Raw genomic sequence first — 23,382 nt, forward strand, 5'->3', positions numbered from 1 at the left:
AAAACATTCGAAATTCAATTAGAAAGCATAGTTTCGTTTGTGACTCAAAATGACTCCCATTGAGTTTATTGTCTTTGTCATTGATTAACTACTCTTACAGTAAACTTGCACTTTTTTAATATCAACATTTTTATTTTCAATTTATGATATTATGCACGAGTGCGTAAAATTATGAGTTATTGCTAGATCAATTTTCCAATATTTTTGAAAGTTGGGATTAACTCTTAAACTTTTTCAGTAGCTTATTTAAATCTAACAATTTGTATACAAAGATATTTTTAACAGTTCTATAAAGAAATTAACACAAATACGATTTAATTAAAATAAGAACTACAGTTTTTTTAATATAAAAAAAGCTTTGGGTTGCCAACTAAGTTAGGGCTGACGACAAATAAAAAAATAAAAACAATTATAGAACACCCAGTGCGATAAAAGCATGCCTAAGCGGGAAACCCATAAGCTTTCAACCATAAAGACCATTCATTAATTATGTCTCACATGTTTTCCCTTTTCTGACATTCGTCACATTATGACCATAATCCCCAGACAGATTTTTTCCGTAATAGTTCATTATGATACGTGACTTAAATAATCCAGTATTGCACGCCATGCAATAATAGACTCAGAATAAGTCACGATCGAGTACGAGTATCGTATATTATTTTATAGGCCGTGTGACCTAAAACCGTGTAACATTCATCCGTGACAAACAGTCCATTTTTGCACTGTATAAAAATTGATTCTTAATGTCACGGATATGCATTCCTTAACTACTTACTGGCTTAGATCACGCAGTGTTAATAATGTAATTAATTGAAAATACTTTCAAGAGTTTTGCATTCTGATATAGCCATTTTAGAAAAGTAAATCACAACATCTTGTGACAAAAATGACCCCTTATGTCGCAATTTGTGACACCTCTTTTCTCATGTGTGACATAACTAAAGCATGGTCCCAATAATACGTAAATACATAAAAATAATAGGTATAAAAGCTCGTCGTATGTATAAAATATAAAATAACGTCAATATTGGACTTTCCAAGCCTTTGCCGTGACAACCCTGACAATATTCGCGTGAAATGAAAGCTTGTGGCTTTTGCTGTTAACATTCCATGAGTGATGACCCTGAACCAAAACTTTGATGCGGTCAATGCGACAATCGCAATCAGTTAGATTGACCTACACTACACTTTACTACTATTGGCTAAAAATTTTACTCCTCACACGCCATTTTAACTTTTTGTGTCACATTTCATGTCAAAATTAGGTACGAGTAAAGGTGAACCCACAGATATACACTTACAGATATGCAACTAGCGTGGCCCCTATAGTCCCTCTCGCTCAAGCAGAGGTACCTTACTTGTGAAATGTTATTCCTTCTATTTTACGTTCGCTTCGGCTATTGTAGCCTAGTATTCTGCAGCCCACCATTGCATTGTGCAATGGTGGGCTGCAGTAACTTCAAAAACAACAAAACAAATCAATTATTTCCTTAAAATACTTGAGTCAACATAACCACACTTCACATTGTTTGTCCAGATCTCACGTACAAATACATCTAGACAAGCAAAAAAAAAAGCCACAATGGCCACCGTGATAAGGACAGAAAATAATCACTTTGTCACGTTCTAATAAGAGCCCAAATGCATTTAGCTATCTCGCTCTTACAGTAAGAATCACAATAGGGCTTCTTCTACAGGTATTTATTCTGAGGTTGAACTGTACTTTTGTCATGACAGTTGACCCAAAGAGTGGCGTGACCTAATGGCGCGTGAGGAGTTATTTTTTATGGACTATACTTGTTATGTCCATTTAAGTGACTCTTATGAATATTCTTTAGCTAACAGCCGTACTCAGAGTCACTAATCGTTACTTAAGATTGAGTTAAAACGAGACAGATTTATGTGAGAGATATAGCTCTGTCTCGTTTTAATTAAACTTAAGTAACGATTAAGCGACTCTGAGTACGGATGTAAGAGTTAATCATTAAGAGAGTATCAACCAGTCAGGATAGTGACTATCTCATAGCTCGCATCATAGTTTCGGAGTTTGCTGCCGACGATGACAACTGTCAATACAATGGTCCGAAAGTGAAATGATATGGATAGATATATGAAATGTGTCCAGGAGATAATATATAGGGCAGAAGGATAATGTATGTTGCGCGACAGGTCGACCTGCCAATCGGGCTGTGCGGGTGTGCGGGGGGCGTCCCCACCTATATACATTTGCTGGGATCACGTACAAAATTAGGGGTTTTTAAATTTTTGATACAGTCAAATCTGTTGTACACAATTTCTAAAGTCTAAATTTATTGCTACCCCTTTCATAGTGTTAGCGACATTGCTTTGCCTACAGTTGAATTTAAAAAAAGAATTACGAGGAGATGTAAATGGCGGCCATAAGAGCCGGAGCTATTGATTTGAAGCAGGGAAAATTAGAATTTATAATTATGTCTTGAAGAAGTTAATAGTTTAGAACTAAGATTGAAGTTTATTAAGTATTGTCTAAATGGAATAAAGTCAGTTCCTATAAGATGAGGATATTTTTATTAATAGTAATATAAAAAAGGATAGCACGATTTAGACCTTAATTTAGTTTAGTCTAGACATTGTGTCCAGCAGAATTAGCCACAATATTTGCAAACCCAGTTTCCATTATATTTAACAATTCATAATTTTTAAATACTGTCAGAATTATTTATATTTTGATCCAATAAAATACACTTACTACGCGTAAAGTTTAACTTTCTGTGTTAAATTTCATGTCAAAAGTACGAGTTTAGTCCTTATTTGAAAGATTAACCGAACTTTTGACGTGACATTTGACCCATACAGTTAAAATGGTGCATGAGGAGTCATTTTGTACGCACTGTATATTTCTGTGAAATAAAACTGTTGGAAAAATTTACAGGAGGATCGAATGAAAAGGGACAGAAAGGGGATGGTGTATACCACACAAAACCAAACAAAAATGTCGCTTGTTAAGTCTATTCTTGACGCATGATCGAACCTTGATATGACTGAAAGGAGAAGGCGTGTCTTGAAGCTTACATTTTGAATTATTTTGTAAACTGTTTAAGTCCCAAACAAAACATTTTAACTTAGGTATTGCCGTTAAAAAATAAGTTTTTAATTTTTGTGTAAAACTAGTCATAAATGTTTAGAAGCTTATAAGCATAAAGTGGTTAAATGCCAGGAAAGATTGAAGATTGAACGGAAATATTTTTCTTTAGCTCAAAAGAGCTCTTAAAAGTATTAATAAATATTTAAATAATAGTGTGGCACTACTAAAAGCCATAAAGCAAAAAAATAAGAATATTACAACTATTGACGTAAATAAATCTAAAGCGAATAGTCCAAACCAATGCTGATATTTGGACAATTTAAGAATTTGTAAAAGTTCAATAAAAACACGAGTTAATTACGGTGTTTTGAAAAGTTAAAACTACACTACCAACAATGTTAATAATTATTAAAGCTTGACAAGTTATAGTATAGATAGAGAAAGGGATAAAAAATCACGACATCACGAGGATAAAAGAGACAAAAAAGTTTGGGACTCAAACAGCGACAGCCAATAAAGTTAGGACATCAGACACCACAAGTTATAAACGACATGATACGATGGTTCCAGCATACAACACCATGCCATCCATTGCGTGCTTCTTTGGTTATTATGTCGAATGTGCGTTCACAGCGGTTAATGAACTGCAATGTAAGAAATCTGACCGATTCATTGCCGCTTGTTGCCACATCCTCGCTTTCTTGGAACCTTGCGTTCTTGACTTCGTCTAACATTTTTAGTTGCTCCTCCAATCGACTATTAGGTCTCGATCGCTTCATTCTATGTTCCACGACAGCTCGGATCCTTCTTAATTCTTCATCGCTTATATCTTTCCTATTTAATATATCTTCGTAGAAATTCCACCAATTATCTATAGTACCGAATTGTTCTTCTCTATTCTTTAAAATGTCTTCATAAATTGACCACCAATTGTTCGCATAATACTGCATAGGATAAGTTCGTGTTAAATCGAATATTTCTACATTATTCTGTGATTTACGATTGATATTTTTAGTTCTTCTTAAGCTGTGACTATTACTTATATTCATGGTGCTGTAATGATTAACGTTCTTAGTTAAATTCTGTTGTGAGTTCAGGTTTAGAATAACATTTCTATGGTAAGATGGCGGGGCTGATCTGTTATCCTTTTCTCTATCGATATATTCGACTGGTGCCAAATTTTCTTTTTCACGCGATTCTATTTTATATTTCCTAATTATTTCTTGATAATACTTTTCCAATAGACACAGTTCTTCATATGTATATTTGGATATGTCGATTTGAGTGTAAACGTTTAGAATATCTTCGATGTTGACAACTCTTTTCTTTCGGCCTTCGATTTGTATATTAGACAGCAGTTTTAATTTTTCAATCAATGGATCGAAACCTTTGTAAATGAAATCTTTTTTGGCAAATTCAATCAGTTTCAGAACCATGTCTTCATATTTTTTATCGTATTCTAAATCTTTAGATTTATCTACTTCTTCGATGAAGCTTTGTAAAGTCTCTTTCTCTTTTTCGTATTTATCCATTTCCGACCTGATTTCTCCCAAAACTAGTTCATGACCACTGAAACGTTCTAATTCACGCCTAGTTTCTTCCATTTTTTCCAAATTCCTCTTAGCCAAAGCCTTCCACCAAACTGTATCGTCTTTGAACATATTCCAAAACTCCATTTTATTTATTTCTACATTTGTTGTAACACTTTTATCATCCTTTGGCGGTGTAACATCTCTCTTTAGTGGAATAACTTCTTTCTTAGGTTCTTGTGGTGGCGATTTCAAAACTTCGTTCGTATCAGAACTTTTCGCTTCTAAATTGACTACTAAATTGATCGGTTTTACTTTCTTGACTTTAAATACGGGACTTTTTAACTTCGGCTTTTCAAATTTAGTTCTTTTTGGAGTTTTTTCGATAACCGTAGTAGTTATAGTAGTTTTAATGTTCTCATTCACCACATCTTGCCAATCCAAATCGTCCATAACTTGAGACAGCCTTGTCATTTCACTATCAAGATCTGAACTGGCTTTAACTTTCTCCTGCGCATGTCTCCGCTTTCTATTTTCATCTTTATCAGTACAGCTTATGAATAAATCGACTAGTTTCTTTAGCTCGGATAAGAATATGTTTTCACCATATTTGACTACACGCCAGTCCATATCGAATAAACTATTTCGCGATGCGAGATTGTATCTTGTGTTGACGTCATCGTTGGTGAATCTAGCTGGTGGTTTAATCATTTTACTTTCGATATAAGCGATTAGCTCTTCGCAGCTGTCGTGGAATATCGTCGGGGATACATCATCGTCATGACTCGAATAGTCGAGGAGCTTTATAAGTTCGTCTTCCTGATCGGATTGGAACATATCCGTTTCGGAGTCGCACGAATTGTAATCTCTAATGTTTATAGAACGTCGCTTGCTCCGGGGAACCGTGTTAGTTTTGATGGGGAGGCTCCATCGCTTCGGGTCTGAGAGGCGCTACAAAACACCAAAAAGTCCAATATTGACATGTACACAGACAAACACGGACACAAAAGTTTAAACCAAAGAAAAAGAACACAGCGAAAATTAATTAAAACTGTAATTTTTTGTACAGACGAATAAAAAATAGATATTTACAAAAATTTAGTTGCTGCAAAAGATTTATACACAGAATTTGTTTTAATTCAGAATTATTTTAGAACCCACTCAACCCGACAAAAACTTAGTAAACACTTGATTTTTAGCCAAATTCCCCACTTACCTTCAATCATTGTTGTGTTGCATCTTTTATTTCAAACATTTACCTAAGGATGTGGTTACGTCAAGTTCTGTTAACCAGTTCAAGAATAGATTGGACAAGCATTTGGAAGACTCGAAGCACTTCTGATATAGACGCATCAGCGAAAGCTGCTTAGTCCATTAAAAATAATAATAATAATAATTTTACCTAATCTGAAGCAATTTAGAAAATATCGTTCCCATGTCTCAATAGCAGCTCGATTAAACACAGTTGCTATACAGGCAGTCATCTTAGGTTACATGAGATGACTCAATTTCGAAAAGACTGTTTTGTGAATTGACCCAATCAATCCTTTCAGCGGATGACTTCAGAACTACTTCTGAAATTAAATCAGCTCTGAATTTAGAAAATAAAACTTTTTATTATGGTCCTGGTAGAGTTAGAGATTTTTCTAAACCAGAGTACATTTCTCCAAGAACAAATCAGTCGGAATAAATAAGCCTAGGAGGTTGATGTCCTCGTCACCACATTCTGGAGGGCCGCGAAATAACACCGCAATTTCCATAAACGGTTTCGAAGAATCCTGGAGAAATTTCTTCTTACCTTGGCATCGTATTTTAGCTATGAAACCACCAAGTAAAAATCTATTGAAATAAAACTATTTTGGAAATATTCTTTGTCACCACTTTCTGGAGCACTTAAAATCATCCCGAAGAACTCCTAAAGGTGAACTCCTAAAGGAAGAACTCCTAAAGGTGGCTTCTGAAGGTGCCCGAAAACTACTAAAGGATCCTAAAAGGCGTCGAAAACGGCCCCGAAAAATCCTGAAAAGAGGAAAATTTCGAAAGATCCCGGATTTCCCTCCTTACCTTGGCAGCATGTTTGAGGGCATGCATGTCCGGGTGCGCGACACTCTTGCCGCTCGCCGCAGCGGTGGCCGCCGCGAGGTCCCTCAGCGCCGCCGCCGCGTCCCGGGCCGCGTGCAGCACTAAAACTTGCGGCTCCGCTCCGCTCAGTGACGTGGCACCTTGTTTCACCACTTCGCATAGTTGCACTGAGGACAACAAACGGACATCTAAATCCTGCAAATTGCTATTGCGCTGGAACCATGAACTTCAGTCTAGTGCTGACGTCACTAAAATGGCTACTACGCGTATTAGCAATTTGCGGGACTTGTATCAGTAATCACTTCTTCTCTTCTTGAAATGCCGTCGCCTATCGGAGGTTGGCAACATTAGGGCTATTTGCACCTTGGACCCTGCTGCGCGAAAAGAGATCGGGTACTCCTCCCGTACCATTGGCGTAAATTGTTTAGCCACGATGTTCTTCTACGGCCGGGTGGTCTTCTGCCGGCTATTTTCCCCTGAATAATGAGCAGTTATCCCTACCCATATTATTATAAATAGCAGTTGCCAATTGACTGACTTCCCAGCTACTCCTCCGATCAGTTTTGGTATCTTCCATCAGAGGTTTTGGCATTTCAGGATGTTCTCGAGGTTTAGGAGATATAGCATGACAGAGAGACTCACCTATGGTAGATACAGCGCTTTGAGCCGCAGCGGCCAGTTGCTCCTGGCTTCCAGCCGCTCCTCCGACCAGGGTCTTGGTGTCTTCCACCAGGGTTTTGGCAGTTTTGAGGATGTTCTCCCGGTGATTTGAGAATGTATCGCCTTCTTTGTCGGACTGCAATGTACCTGGGAGAACAATTTTTTATTTTCATTGTCTAATGCACTTTCTCTTCTACGCTCATGCGTTTTGTATCTTAATTCAAAGTCCTGACTGACTGACTGGCTTATATATTAACGCACAGCCTAAACGGCTGGTCCTAGAGACATGAAAGGAGGGTGTGTTCGGAAAGACTAGGTATCCACTAATAAAAGGTTTTTTGAAAATCCACCCCTAAGAGGGGTAAATAGGGGATGGAAATTTGTATGAAAGTCCGTCATTTTTGAAGTTATATCAATGACTAGCTTATGCTCGCGACTTCGTCCGCGTGGACTACAAAATTTCAAACCCCTATTTCACCCCCTTAGGAGTTGAATTTTCAAAAATCCTTTCTTAGCGGATGCCTACGTCATAATAGCTATCTGCATGCCAAATTTCAGCCCGATCCGTCCAGTAGTTTGAGCTGTGCGTTGATAGATCAGTCAGTCAGTCAGTCAGTCAGTCAGTCAGTCAGTCAGTCAGTCAGTCAGTCAGTCAGTCAGTCAGTCAGTCAGTCAGTCAGTCAGTCACCTTTTCCTTTTATATATATAGATAATTGGAATTTGGATTTTCGGTTACAAATGAAGAAATCCGTGTTTCAGGATTTTCGGAAATGCAACCCCCACTTCGAATTTCTAAATTCCACCCGAGCGAAGCCGGGGCGAGTCAGCGAGTCTCATTATAAAGGTCGATATTTATTGCCGGCTACTGCCATGTGCACTCACACAAACATAGCCAAACGGTCTTCGTGAACATCCGGTACTCACCAGCGCTCGCAAACAGTATGGTGGTGTCCAGATCTCCCAGGATGGTGGCGATGGTGGCCGCCGCGTCGATGCACGCCTGCGTGCCGCGCGAGCCCGCCTGCAGCGCGCTCAGCACGCTCACCACCTACCGACAAACATACACATTACATTTTTTTTTTTTTTTTTAAAGAATATATACATTATCACAGAGGCAGACAAAACACTGCGACAATTCTCTTTTGGCACTTGATTGACATTGACAGGGGGGGCGTAGTTGTACAACAAAGGTTGCCAGCAAATAACATCTCCCCAATTGTAGGTAATGTACGGGAGCGGTGTGTAGGCGCCACCGTACCAAAGGGAGGGAGATCTCCCACCGAGCGGTTGGTTGTGCTCGGTAGCGCCAGCTGGGCCGACGGTTGTATCTTGAAACTTCTATATATAGTCCAGATTGCAGAAAACTCTGTTAGTATGAGTACTGTCGGCGGTACATTTGTTCGGGACTGCGTCATGAAATGTTATCGATTGAATAGCGCCATCTAGTTGCATCTGTGGCAACCGCCACAGTAATATAGTGAAAATATCAATGTTAATATATAAAGCGGTTGGATGAGGAAGGCGGAGGACCGTGTTTGGTGGCGCGCTCTTGGAAAGGCCTATGTCCAGCAGTGGACGCAAACAGGCTGATGGATGGATGCATGGATGGATCAATGTTAAAAATCGAGTAAATCTATAATTTTTTAGCTTAAAGCAATTTAAAACCCACCTTTTCGTTGACTTTCCTGGCGGAGTCCGCTACGGCTTTCTGGTTCTGCGCAATGGCGGAGAGCCTGCAGTGTCCGCCGGCGCGCACCAGCGCCGACACCGCCTCGCCCAGCTCCACCACCGCCAGGCGAATCCTGACCACAAATACAGAAGATTATTTTTCCGACCCAAATGTCGACCAATAGAATTGCACCATTCGACGTCACGTGGTACAACCTACATGGTATTATACTGATAATTTTTTGAAAATTTTCTCTGGTAGTTGCTATATATAAAAAACAAACATGATCCAGTCAAATTAACCACACGTCAAACTGACAGGTTGAATTCAATTGTGAAAATTGGAGATTTTGGCCGACATTTGGGACGGAAAAATAATCACTTAAATTTTCACTTATATATTTAATACAGATTAAATATTCACTTATAATACCACACGAGCTTCAAAATTATCTGGCATTTCCCTCAAGGTTCCCTGCAAACAAATAAAGTCGTCAAGTTTTTCAGGAAAAATCACTCGCGCTTCGCGCTCGTGATTTTTTAACCTGAAAAACTTGACTCCTTCATTTGTTTGCAACGAACCTATCGGGAAATACCCGATAATTTTAAAGCTCTTGTGGTATTATAAGTGAATATTTAAGAAATCTGTCACTCAGCGGACGATGGAGAGAGCTACGCTCGGAGTTTCTCTAACTCAAAGTCAAATTATTTATCTCTTATCTAATCTAAATATATAAAAGGAAAAGGTGACTGACTGACTGACTGACTGAATGAATGACTGACTGACTGATCTATCAACGCACAGCTAAACTACTGGACGGATCGGGCTGAAATTTGGCATGCAGATAGCTATTATGACGTAGGCATCTAAATATATAAAAGGAAAAGGTGACTGACTGACTGACTGAATGACTGACTGACTGACTGATCTATCAACGCACAGCTCAAACTACTGGACGGATCGGGCTGAAATTTGGCATGCAGATAGCTATTATGACGTAGGCATCTAAATATATAAAAGGAAAAGGTGACTGACTGAATGACTGACTGACTGACTGATCTATCAACGCACAGCTCAAACTACTGGACGGATCGGGCTGAAATTTGGCATGCAGATAGCTATTATGACGTAGGGATCCGCTAAGAAAGGATTTTTGATAAATCAACTCCTAAGGGGGTGAAATAGGGTTTTGAAATTTTGTAGTCCACGCGGACGAAGTCGCGAGCATAAGCTAGTCCATACTAATATTATAAATGCGAAAGTGTGTCTGTCTGTCTGTATGTCTGTCTGTCTACCAGCTTTTCACCCGTTTTCAACCGTTCAACCGATTTTGACGAAATTTGGTACAGAGATAGCTTGCATCCCGGGGAAGGACATAGGTACTCTACATACTTTTTATTCCGGAAAATTGAAGATTTCCCACAGGAATTTTAAAAACCTAAATCCACGCGTACATCAGCTAGTTCAGAATAGGTAACATGTTACGCTTACTGATGATCAAAATTGTTAATTTGTAAGATGATATAGTGGTGATAATTAATTACGGACTTAATTAACTACGTTCCAAACGCGCCCAGTTCTATGAAGAGCCCACAACAAACTCAGCCGGGTATTCTTTTTTAACCGACTTCAAAAAAAGGAGGAGGTTCTCAATTCGTCGGAATCTTTTTATTGTCGCCAGTTTACAAAATCATTTAAACCTATTAGAACTATCAAATAATATCTACGTGATCAAATCAAAAATGAGGAGATCTGTAGGAGAACTAGAGTAACCGACATAGCTCAACGGGTTGCGAAGCTGAAGTGGCAATGGGCAGGGCACATAGTTCGTACAACCGATACACGTTGGGGTCCCAAGGTGCTGGAACGGCGACCTCGCACCGGAAGACGCAGCATTGGAAGACCCCCCACTAGGTGGACGGACGATATCAGACGAGTCGCAGGGAGCCGCTGGATGGCGGCGGCGCAAGACCGTGGCGTGTGTCTATCCGTTGATGATGATGATAACGGATGTTTTATCAGTCAGTCAGTATTCTCACCTGTTGGCGATGTCACCGTTGGGCGTGGTGGCGGAGGCGCCAACACTGTCGGCGGCCAGTCGTTCATACTTGCCGCACATTTCGTTGCCGACCTCCACCAGGCGGGTTGGTTCCGTCGCTGCTTTGGCCGTCTGAAAGTAAACGGATTATGTGTCTTGTATAGTGCGTAAAAAATGACTCCTCACGCTCCATTTTGACTTTATGTGTCAAACATATCAAAAGTAAGACCTTACTTTAAAAGTGAACCTTACTTTCGACATGATAGCTGTTGACATGAGAGTTAAAATGGCGCTTGAAGAGTCATTTTTAGGGTTTCGTACCTCAAAAGGAAAAAGAAACCCTTATAGGTTCCCTTTGTTGTCTGTCTGTTCGTCTGTCCGGCGTGTCTGTCAAGAAAACCCGGGAAGCATTAACCTAGAATTATGAAATTGGGCAGTTAGGTAGTTCTCTCAGCACACGTAAGGAGAAAATCCGAAAACCGTGAATTTGTGGTTACATCACAAAAAAATTAAATTGTGTTCATGAAGAAATATCAGTACTTTCAACTTTCAAAGTAAGATAATTATATCAAGGTGTCATATGAAAGGGCTTCACCTGTACATTCTAAAACAGATTTTTATTTATTTGTATGCATAATAGTTTTTGACTTATCGTGCAAAATGACGAAAAAATACGACTGTAGTTACGGAACCCTGGTGCGCGAGTCTGACTCGCACTTGGTCGGTTTTTCATTTTATTCCCATATATAGATACAGTAAAACAACTCACTATTCTTCTTCTTCTTCGCTCTGGGAAACCAGCCCAGAGCGAATAAGAAGAAGAAGAACAACTCACCATATCCGTAGCAAGCCTAGCGATCTCCTTCGCAGCGCCCACCATCCTGGTCTGGTAGTCCACAAACGAGTCCGTCTCATCATAGGATCCGATCAGCGACATTCTGTGGACAAACACACATGGTCACATTATAATTTAGGTCATAGGTCTTGTTAGTTATTTGAACTAACACCGAAGACCCGATAGGCAGATCTTCTAATTTTTAGGTTCGGAGAAGGAACAATGCAACAACGTACTTCAGCGGAGAGTGTGTGTATGTGACGGTTTATTTTGACAGTTCTTATATAGGTACAATTCTGACCATAGACTAATTTTAGGCATAATCTACATGATAGTTCCGATAGGCCGCGAACGCACTGTCAACTTAATAAGAAGCGTTGACATAAATTCCCCCCTCTTAAACGTCGTTTAAGAGAAAACAAATTTTCAGAAAGTTCCAAAATAAGAGGCTCTCTAGCTCAACAACTGAAATCCGAAAGGTCGGTGGTCAATCAAACCCCACCTGTTGCACTATTGTCGTATTTTCACGACCTCCCCCCTGGTGCAGTGATCGCTGTGATCTTGATAGTGGGAGGTCCGGCAAGGGGTTTGGGATTTAATCATTTCTAAATTTCTGGTCTGGACTGGTGGGAGGCTTCGGCTCGTGCTACCCTACCGGCAAAGCCGTACCGCCAAGCGATTTAGCATTCCAGTACGATGCCGTGTAGAAACCAAAGGGGTATGGGTTTAATAAAAAACCGGCCAAGTGCGAGTCAGGCTCGCGCAATGAGGGTTCCGTACTACAGTCGTATTTATTCGACATTTTGCACGATAATTCAAAAACTATGATGCATAAAAATAAATAAAAATCTGTTTTAGAATGTACAGGTGAAGACCTTTCATATGATACCCCACTTGATATAGTCACTCACTTCGAAAGTTGAAAATACTAATTATTAGTTCATGACCACAATTTTTTTTTTTTTGTGTGATCTAACCCTAAATTCACGGTTTCTGAATCTGACTAAAAAAAACCTAATCCTAAAGCTTTACGCTTCACTTAGTGACAATCATGCCTAACAAAAAGCTGTCAAAAAGGAAGTCTACATCACGCCTGCCTAGAAGATGCGTATTGGCTTTATTTTATTTGTTGGTATATCCGAAATCCGAACGCATGCAATGGCAAAATGATCGTGAAAACACCCTTGAATCCCACTATCACAAAAATGGTCTAACATAACATGATCACACGCACAATATTATATTGATCCATGTTTGAACTAAAAGCTTTTGCATTTACTCAAAACTTTCTAAACATTAACTACTGACACACTCTAAAACTATTGAAAATAGGGTCTTGAACTATACCGGAACCCAAACGCATGCAATGGCAAAATGATCGTGAAAACACTTCTATATTACACCATCACAAAAATTCAATCACACGCACAATATATTGATTGACGTTTGAACTAATTTAGTCTGAAGTTTTTCCATGATCACAACTGCCTATTGCTCCTTTAGATTAATCTTCAACCCCTATTAGTGTAATATGAACAGAAATACGGTAATAATTTCAAAATAAACAAAAATACAAACAGTTTGTTCATGTTGACACTGACACGGTTCGCGCGCGTTACGCAAACTGCGCAAGCGCACCACGCGCGCGTCACTACCCGATGTATGTACGGACTACATATTATAATGAGGTTACTGAACTAATTGGGTTACTTTATACTAAACTGTTCGGTAAGAAACTGTCTGTTACTTTATATTAAACTTTTCGATAAGAAACTGTCTGTTACTTTATATTAAACTAACTTTTCCCGCGCCTTCGTCCGCGTGGACTACACAAATTTCAAACCCCTATTTCACCCCCTTAGGCGTTGAATTTTCAAAAATCCTTTCTAAGGCGATGTCTACATCATAATAATAGCTATTTGCATGCCAAATTTCAGCCCGATCCGCCCAGTAGTTTGAGCTGTGCGTTGATAGATCAGTCAGTCAGTCACCTTTTCCTTTCATATATTCAGATTTATCGTGCAATATATCGAAAAAATACAACTGCAGTACGGAACCCTCGATGCGCGAGTCTGACTCGCCCTTGGGCGGTTTTTTCAGGATTTATTCTTTTCAAGCTGTTGAAATTAATTTAGGCTCATTAGGTACCAATAGCCTATTTCAGTTGCTAGCATGCACACGAGTATAAATAGCCCGCTGAGTAAGTGGATTTGTTTACAATTAGCGCTTGTACCGACGCAGAGCTGTGAATTGCCGCCGGAATGCACTTTCCGGTTGGGTTAGATCATTTTGGGGAACTACACACATAAAAAAAACCGGCCAAGTGCGAGTCAGGCTCGCGCAACGAGGGTTCCGTACTACAGTCGTATTATTTCGACATTTTGCACGATAAATCAAAAACTATTATGTAAAAAAAGTAACTAAAGTAATAATAATCTGTTTTAGAATGTACAGGTACAGCATTTTCATATTGAATTGAAAATTGAAAATACTAATTGTTTATTTATGAGCACATTTTTTTGTGATGTAACCACAAATTCACGGTTTTCGCATTTTCCCTTTACGTGTGCTGTAAGACCTACCTACCTGCCAAATTTCATGATTCTAGGTCAACGGGAAGTACCCTACATACAGGCACGCCGGGCAGACGAACAGACAGATAGACAGACAACAAAATGATCCTATAAGGGTTCCTATATATAGTTATCTAACTTTGAAAATTGAAAATACAATGGACCGGGTTTTTAGGGTTCCGTACCTCAAAAGGAAAAACGTCTGTCTGTCTGTCTGTCAAGAAACCTACAGGGTACTTCCCGTTGACCTAAAATCATGAAATTTGGCAGGTAGGTAGATCTTATAGCTGACATTTGGGGAAAAATCTGAAAACCGTGAATTGAGGGTTAGATCACACAAAAAAAAAATTGTGGTCATGAACTAATAATTAGTATTTTCAACTTTCGAAGTGAGTGACTATATCAAGTGCGGTATCATATGAAAGGTCTTCACCTGTACATTCTAAAAATTTTAAAAAAATAAAATAAAAACCGACTTCGTTACATAAACACTAAAAATTGAAAAATAATTTAATTTATTACCGAATATATTATGTATACAAGAGTTAATATAGTTCCATAATAATACTTTTTGGTACCGGTGCCAATTAGCTTTAGCTGCGCGAATCGTCTAGACTTCATATTTTTATGGGACTCCACAATGGCACCTCATTGGCACCGACCCCAAAAAATATTATTATGGAACTATATTAACTCTTGTATACATAATATATTCGGTAATAAATTAAATTATTTTTCAATTTTTAGTGTTTGTGTATCGAAGTCGGTTTTTATTTTTTTTGTAAAAAATTTTTATTTCACAATTTTTAGTGGCCCCATGGAATTATGCTATGACTGGTTAAAAATCTACTGTTTACTAAGCTATTACACTGATCGCGAGCAATTTACTCTTATCCGTTGAGGAGTTCCATTATCTATCTTCGAAGATGTTCATCAGATCTTCACCAAATTGAAATGGGACCAACTTTGAAGTATACCCTTTCAAACAAAAAAAGAATTTTCAAAATCGGTCCAGGCGTTTTTGAGTAATCGGGGAACATACATAAAAAATAAAAAAAAATAAAAAAATAAAAAAAGATTCCGACGAATTGAGAACCTCCTCCTTTTTTGGAAGTCGGTTAAAAACAGATTTTTATTTATTTTTATGCATCATAGTTTTTGAATTATCGTGCAAAATGTCGACTATAGTAATATAAATATAATACGAACAACAAAAAACAAAAAATACGACTGTAGTACGGAACCCTCATTGCGCGAGCCTGACTCGCACTTGGCCGGTTTTTTTTTTTTGGTACACATCGGTTCTAATCTCTGCTTGCCGGGATGTAACGGACATTATTTGGTGTATTTGACATTAGATCGACGCTGTGCCCCGCCGACCAATAAATCTATATTAGAGTGAACTTAGCTCATCGCTTTGAGACGCCGCGCTGGACACTTGCCAACATGAACCCGTATCAATGAACTAATCGGTTTATTTACCACCTCTCTGGCACAGTGGTGAGCGCTGAGGCCTTCTGTTCGATTCCCGGACAGGGGAAATGATATTAGAAACTAGCTAATGTCAGCAACTTCGTCCGCGTGGAATTAGGTTTTGTAAAAATCCCGTGGGAGCTCTTTGATTTTCCGGGATAAAAAGTAGCCTATGTCACTCTCAAGGTCTTTATCTATACCCGTGCAAAAACACGTCAATTCGTTGCACCTTTGCGACGTGATTGAAGGACAAACCAACAAATCAACAAACAAACACACTTTCGCATTTATAATAAGGGTACGGATTTATGCGAAAGTGTGTTGTTGGTTTGTCCTTCAATCACGTCGCAAAGGAGCAACGGACCGACGTGATTTTTTGCATGGGTATAGATAAAGACCTGGAGAGTGACATAGGCTACCTTTTATCCCGGAAAATCAAAGAGTTCCCACGGGATTTTTAAAAACCTAAATCCACGCGGACGAAGTCGCGGGCATCAGCTAGTAGTTTACTAAAGTAAAACTTCTATAGACGATGTCAATCTGAAATGGCACTAAAACCGGTCAAGTGCGAGTCGGATTCGTACAAGTAGGGTTCCGTACCATCGTACAAGATTATGTATTTTTTAATTTACATGGCAACCATTTTGGATTTTTTATTATTTGTTGTTATAGCGGCAATAGAAATATACACTGAAATTTTCAACTGTCTACCTATTACAGTTCATGAGATATAACTCGCTGACAGACAGATAGACGGACGGACGAACGGACGGACAGCGGAACGGCTAAAAACGATTTTTCAAGTAGATTTATTTTTGAGCCGGAATGAACGGATCCAAAACCTAAATACCTTTGGCGTGTCCTTAACCGTGCGTTAGTCAGATGCTGTTTATATTTAGACGGACAGACGGATTTTGCGAGCGTCTGTTAGTTAAGTGCAGTTTATTATTGATATGATGATGGGTTTATGAAACGCTTTTATTAATCTAGCTAATGCCCGCGAGTTCATCCGCTTGAACTACACAAACAAATCCCTATTTTATTCCCTTAGGGGTTGACTTGACTTGACTAACTGACTGCCTGACTGACTTAGTTCTTCTGCGACCCTGGTTCCTAGGAAAAGATTACCTAATAATAACCAGATTAAAACTCACCTATGCTCAGTCACTTAGAAAGCTAACTCGATGGGCTATTCTATTTGAAATGTAAATATGTAACCCTAGTAACTTCATCAAAGGGAGTGTCCTATATTATCTCGAAAATACTCAGTGGTCTCAATAAAAATTTAAAGCCACTTCTTAGTTCTTCTGCTACTCTGGTACCTAAAGAAAAGTATACCTATAACAACCTGAGTAAAAACTCACCTATGCTCAGTTAGTCGCGCCACGGCTCTAGCGACGCTCTCCAGCATAGGTCCAACGGCTCCGCGCTGAGTGCTCAGCTCTCGAACATGAGCGCTCAGCTCGCTCAGCGCCGATCTGGCGAGCGATGTCTGAGCATCTACCTCTCCATGAGCTGCTGTCGCCTGGAAAAATAAATCAATGAGAATCTGACTTTGCTATACAAAAAAAATCATGCAAGTAAGATTTATACGCAGTTGAAGTAAAAGATTTAATTTTTGAAAATGTGTCAGGAAAATCTATGGCACTAATTGCCAACAAACTCAATAAAAGATAGCGGTCTGTTTGGCGGCTATTTTGATCAAGTGACATACAGAAGAAGATCTGAGTTACTCTCAAGCAATCTCTCAAATTGCACCTAAAACCTTTTACTTCATCACCATGATTATTAGCAACCCATTGCGACGAGTTACCTCTCAGCAGTTTAAAAAAAACGATTTTGCCAAGAAAAAGAATTTGACAATAAGAAGAGTTGTCGTATAAATTCAAAGTTTGGGGTTCCTATGAAAGTTAGTAGTGATAAGGGTAGACAATTCAATAACACAAAACTTTAACCGTCTTATTTCTGATGCCAGGTTGGCCGTATCATGCTTCAAATAATGCTTTAAATCCTATACTGAAATTCAATAGAACTTTACGAGTATTTTCAACTGGCGTATACTTACTCTAGGGTTGCCGGCAGCTTGTTTGGCAGCATGTAGCAGTAGAGAGAGTGTCTCGAGCACGGTTCTGGTGTGCTGCAAAAGCCCTGCTTGTGCTTGTGAGTCTGTCATGTTGGAAGCTGCGCCCGCCGCGCCTGTTACTAGCGGCTCTGCGTATGATATCTGTGGACAGTGTACAATTGTAAAAAACTTACAGATTTACAAAATCTCATTGTATTTTTCGTCATTGAGGGTCTCTATGCCTTACATTCTTCAAGCTTAGATTTCCTAACAATATATTTTTTAATTCAAAAAATTTATTTCAGAGACGTCAACGTACCCAGCAGAAAATATTGTAACATCGACCTTTAGGAAGAGATAGTGGTTTTGTAGAGCGCTATCTCTGTCGTTGAGACCGATTAATAGCCGATAAAACAACATAAGAGAGACCAGACCACTACTATTACTACTACTACCAGATGAGATTGCAATCAAGGGCTAATTTGTCTCTGAATAAAAAAAAATGCTTACGGTAGTGTGCAGATTATGCTAGGAAACAGGAAGTGTGAACTCACCAAGTGAACTACAGCGTGTCCCAAGTTCTCCGCCTCGCTCCGCGCGGCCACGCGTAGGGGCTCCAGTCTTTCCACCATTTCCGCTGCGCTATTTTCCATCTGCTCGGAGTAACCTGAAAGAAAACAGATTTTGAAAAAAAAAACTATACTTATAAAAAAGACTTGCCCTAACTGACTGATCTATCAACGCATAGCCTAAACTGCTGGGGTAGGAAACTTGGGTTCCTTTTATGACGTAGGCGCACATTAAGAAAAGATTTTTGGAAATTGCAGTCCCTTAAGGGATAGGGGGTGAAATTTTGTACAAGTCTGTTATTTTTCAAGCAAGCATCCATGAAAATTGGTATTTACATTTAGGCTTCGGGTTAAAAATTAAGATGACCCACAAACCTTGCAGTGTATTGGCCTGTCTGGGCTGCAACTCTTGTCCAACAGCTTGTAAACTGATTTGGTCCATCTCCCGCAGCTGTTTGTTGAGGGTTTCCAGTGCTGCAGCACATTCGCGTTGACCTGGAGCTTTCTCTCTGTATATGAAAAAATAGGACTTGTAATAACCTTCACGCGCGGTTTAAGTAAGACTAAATGCTTGGGGAATTACATTTTTGAAAAAGTCATAATATGTCAATTTATGAAATTCCAGCTGCTTGAAACCTTTGATTTTCTCGTAGATGATTATTACCAAGGAGATTGTACCGTGTTCTTGTGGTACGAATATAAGCAGAATGTCTGGTACGTACCGTATATTGGTCACCAGGGACTTGATGGTGTCAGACACGGCCTTGCTGTGATGTGCCAGCGCGTGCCAGTGAGCGCGCTCCGTGCCGCTTAGTGCCAGGGCGCGTGCCGCTTCCACCATCGAGCACGATTCCGTTATTATGTTCCTGAAAAAATAATAACCTTTTTGACTATTCTCATAACTGGATGTATTTTCTGAAAAACATTCCAAGCCCGTATTTTGTTTTGCAAAATTAAAATAATAAAAAACACTTATCCTGAAGACGGACATAGATTACTTTATGGCCCGATTAATGCCCCAAATAAAACACCACATATATACCTGCCACAGTGTAGAATAGCTTCTTGGTTATCTCTTGCTTGAGGGGATATCTTGGCTGGCACGGCCGCAAATTCTGGACTATCTGCAAACTGACGCAAACTTCGCACCGCTTCTTGTAAAGGAGTCGTGGCTGCTGCACACTTCGCACGATTTGCCTGCAATGAAATAAATATGTTGTAAAGATTTGTAACATTAAACATTGTGATGGCTAGGAATTACGGTTTGCCTGCAAAGAAAAACAATGTTGGAATAATTATTTTAACTAGTAAGGATTTGTTTCAAATGCCCCGCATGACATTTATACCCTATTGACATCTCAACATTCGATTATTCAGTTAACTCTCGTGATAAGAAAGCAGATTGATTTGGAAGTCCGAAGTAAACACATAAGTGCCAAAGGTGACACATGTCGAGAGAAGAATAGGCTACTTGACTCATATCTAATTTCGTCCAATAAATGATTATTTATTATAGTATTTTGCTTAAGACAACGAAATATATCAATAACAATTATTAAAAACGCAGGATGGATATATAAATCCAATTTAAAAAAATACAGTTTTTATTTTTATTTGAAACGCAGAAAACGCTGGCAGCCATGATGTGACGTCATTAAATATGTAAACAAAGAAATGTCATCCCTATGTCACGCGGGGACTAACGTAGTATCCATATATATAAAATTTAGAGTCCTGACTAACTTATATATCAACGCACAGCCTAAACAGCTGGTCCTAGATACATGAAATTTGGTGGGTGTGTTCTTTGTAGGTAAAGAGAAGGTATCCACTAGGAAAGGATTTTTTGAAATTCCACCCCAGTGGGTTAAATGGAGGTTTGAAATTTATGAAGTCCACGCGGGCGAAGTCACGTGCATAAGCTAGTTTTTATATATTTCTAAAAACTCATAGTAAACGTAAAAAAATATCGTTATCTCTTTATACATTGAATAAGTTATTAAGTAAGACTTACAACAAAGTGATCTTTGCAAAAATAAATTTGGGTTGAAGTCGTTAGTCATATAGGATCCCTTTAAGCAAGTCTGCGTGTTACGTATATTTATTTCACTGGGCACTCTAATCCACAACTTTCCTGTGGTCTTTATCGATGCGTTTTTTACTTTCTCGGATGATACAATAACGATAATTACTATATTTTTCATGTAAACTAGTATAGAAGTCATGTTTATTAAACTTTGGGAGGTTATGCTGTTGTTTACAAATGCATGACGTCAGAGCACAGATAATCTATCGGCCAAACATGGCCGACCAGTGTTTTCACCTGTCTAAGAAAAATATATTTTTAAATTAAAGTTTTACGGTTATTAGGGCGCAAAAAAATATAGTGTTAATTTTTTTGTTATAATAGGACAAATATTAACCATCTTAAAAAAAGTGTCAAGTAGCCTATTATTGTGGTTTGGGAATCCAAAGAGAATAGTTAGTGATCAAGGTTCAGATTTCGCATATACCCATTCCATTAAAGAACAAGTAGTAAACTAAGAACTCACATCACAATAATCAGCGTCCAAGGCTTTGATCTCCTTAACTAGCGCAGCGGTACAATTGGCAACGTCTTTAGCAGCTTGTACGAAGTGGCGTTTACTTTGCGGTTCCGCGCAACGTCCGGACGCACCGCGGCAAGCATTGCAGAGGGCACTAGTGTGTTTAGCTACTACTGTTGCTGCTGACAGTACCTGGGAATAAGGATTGTTTTTTAAATATGTTCGTGAATTTGAAAATGGTTGTTATTTTCTTAATCAGTATAAGTTTTGAAATTCTTTCAAATAATACTCTAATCGCTATCAAGCGATCACTATACTGATAATACATTTTCTTTATTACTTTTGTGATCGAATTCAGAAAAGCTGATGGAATTTATGATATTTTTTACATGTCAATGCGTTGCAGGCTTTTCAAGTATTTGTTGATCCACCCCTTGAATAAGCCAATGTGGGAAAGCCCCATGCCACCCCATGCCCAAAAGGGCGCTGGTTCCACAACGCTACAATGAATTTTAGTAAATAGCGAGAGAATGTCAGCCATTCAAAGGTTATTATGATCGTTAAACTACGATAGTAGGCCGCTTGATGCTTGTTACAACGTTAGATTAGATTCGTCTACGAAGAAGATACTCACTTGATGTTGGTCAGTATTCGGATCACACAAGGTACGACACGCATGGTCTATTGCTGCAGCGGCGCGAGCGAACTGCGCCTGATCAACCAAACCAGCTCTGCCTGCTACACTAGTCTCATCTGATACAGCCACCTGTCAAAGAAATGGTTACATCTGTAGGGCGATTGTCTAAGACTTGCATCAATCATTATTACAATCTCAATTGTTCTGATTGGCTGAATTTGTGCGATTCTTGTTGCAACAATGCATTGTGGCTAATAGTGAGCGAGCGTTAACCAATCAGAGATGATTGCGATCGTGACATTGTAGCTGTCAAACAACCGCGGTAGGGCCACAGTTTCATAGCGGGTTAGGGACATCAATAATGATAAGGTTTATTTGTTTATCTTAAACTAGCTTATGCCGGCGACTTTGTCTACGTTACCACGTTAGACTATGTACCTTTATTTACTCATCTTCTATGATATTATACAATTTAAATCGAAAAACCATGTGTATTACATTTTGGTCATTCGAGCCGGATAATCTGGATGCACGTAAATCTTACCAAATATGCAGCCTGTGCAGTGCATTCCACTAATCCTTGCACGGCCGTGGCTACGGTTGCCACGCTTCTTGAGAACTTATCCGTTTCTGACTTCTTGACAGCACTGGCCATGCCTGACATTCCCTCGCCTGGAACAAACATAAACATTATGTATCAATTGTATTTAATTTGACTAATTTTATCAAAACTATGTACACGTTGTTCGGTATATCATAAGTCATAATATATTGCATGCTAATAGACAGAATTTGGCTGTACCTTTTTGTTTTGTAATATCTGCACTGTTTACCCAGATTCGCAATAAAGAAATTTGAATTTGAATTTGAATTTGAATTGAGTTTAACATGGAACACATTAAAGAACTTGCTAGAACCAAGCATACGATTTTAGCGTTACCACTTCCCCATTATGACCACTTCCCGTTATGACCACTTCCCATTATGAGCACTTCCTGATACAACCACTTCTCTATATGGACTACTAGATGATGTCCGCGTCTTCGTCAAACAAACACACTTTCACATTTATGATATTAGTATAGAAGTATAGATGGTATAAGGAATGTCCCATGCACATCTAAATCAAATCAAATCAAATAATTTATGCAAAATATGCAATAAATTACACTTTTTGATTGAGAGTTGTTGGATTTGTAAGATATAGTGGTGATAATTTTTATGCAAACTTAAAACTAAAGCTACGAGGGTTCCAAACGCGCCCAGGTCTGAGAAGAGCCCACAACAAACTCAGCCTATCTTTATTAATGACATTCTATACCTCATAGATGAGTAGTGCATGGAGTTCGTCATCTCAAGTCATACTTACTCAGCAACTTGCTCTGGTCGACCACAGCGTCGAGGCAGGCGAAGTATCCCAGCTCGCTGATTGGCTGAGTGGGAGCTGACAGTAAAGGTCTGCTGCTCTCCATGTTGCGGATCGCTGCAGCACACTCTTTTTGGCCCGGCGCCGCTTCCGTGCAGACGTCCACCTAAGAAATTTTTAAAAAACGGACCATGGGTAATAAAGCCAATGAAGTTTATGATGATGATTTGTACGAAGCTTGGGCTAACTTCCCAGCAGATATGAAACCCAATTCAA

The 23,382-nt window shown here is 39.0% G+C and overlaps 2 protein-coding genes across 2 annotated transcripts in view; one reads left to right on the top strand and one right to left on the bottom strand.

Moving 5' to 3' along the window:
- LOC117994782 (aldo-keto reductase AKR2E4-like) overlaps window positions 1–23,382 on the top strand; it is a 231,412-nt gene that overhangs the window by 33,478 nt on the left and 174,552 nt on the right. The window lies entirely within an intron of this gene.
- rhea (Talin_middle and talin-RS domain-containing protein rhea) overlaps window positions 1–23,382 on the bottom strand; it is an 86,248-nt gene that overhangs the window by 20,932 nt on the left and 41,934 nt on the right. The window contains exons 36-52 of the mRNA XM_069508027.1: window positions 23,110–23,272; window positions 22,285–22,412; window positions 21,738–21,869; window positions 21,110–21,295; window positions 19,600–19,754; window positions 19,280–19,423; window positions 18,933–19,066; window positions 18,543–18,655; window positions 17,992–18,150; window positions 17,291–17,451; window positions 11,881–11,983; window positions 11,047–11,177; window positions 9,008–9,140; window positions 8,263–8,386; window positions 7,321–7,485; window positions 6,661–6,845; window positions 3,733–5,547 (exon numbers count right to left, since the gene is read on the bottom strand). Coding sequence (XP_069364128.1) covers window positions 3,733–5,547; window positions 6,661–6,845; window positions 7,321–7,485; window positions 8,263–8,386; window positions 9,008–9,140; window positions 11,047–11,177; window positions 11,881–11,983; window positions 17,291–17,451; window positions 17,992–18,150; window positions 18,543–18,655; window positions 18,933–19,066; window positions 19,280–19,423; window positions 19,600–19,754; window positions 21,110–21,295; window positions 21,738–21,869; window positions 22,285–22,412; window positions 23,110–23,272 — 4,131 coding nt within the window. The remainder of the gene's footprint in view (window positions 1–3,732; window positions 5,548–6,660; window positions 6,846–7,320; window positions 7,486–8,262; window positions 8,387–9,007; window positions 9,141–11,046; window positions 11,178–11,880; window positions 11,984–17,290; window positions 17,452–17,991; window positions 18,151–18,542; window positions 18,656–18,932; window positions 19,067–19,279; window positions 19,424–19,599; window positions 19,755–21,109; window positions 21,296–21,737; window positions 21,870–22,284; window positions 22,413–23,109; window positions 23,273–23,382) is intronic.

This window comes from Maniola hyperantus, chromosome 27 (genome assembly GCF_902806685.2).
Source record: "Maniola hyperantus chromosome 27, iAphHyp1.2, whole genome shotgun sequence".
Taxonomy (NCBI): Eukaryota; Metazoa; Arthropoda; class Insecta; order Lepidoptera; family Nymphalidae; genus Maniola; species Maniola hyperantus.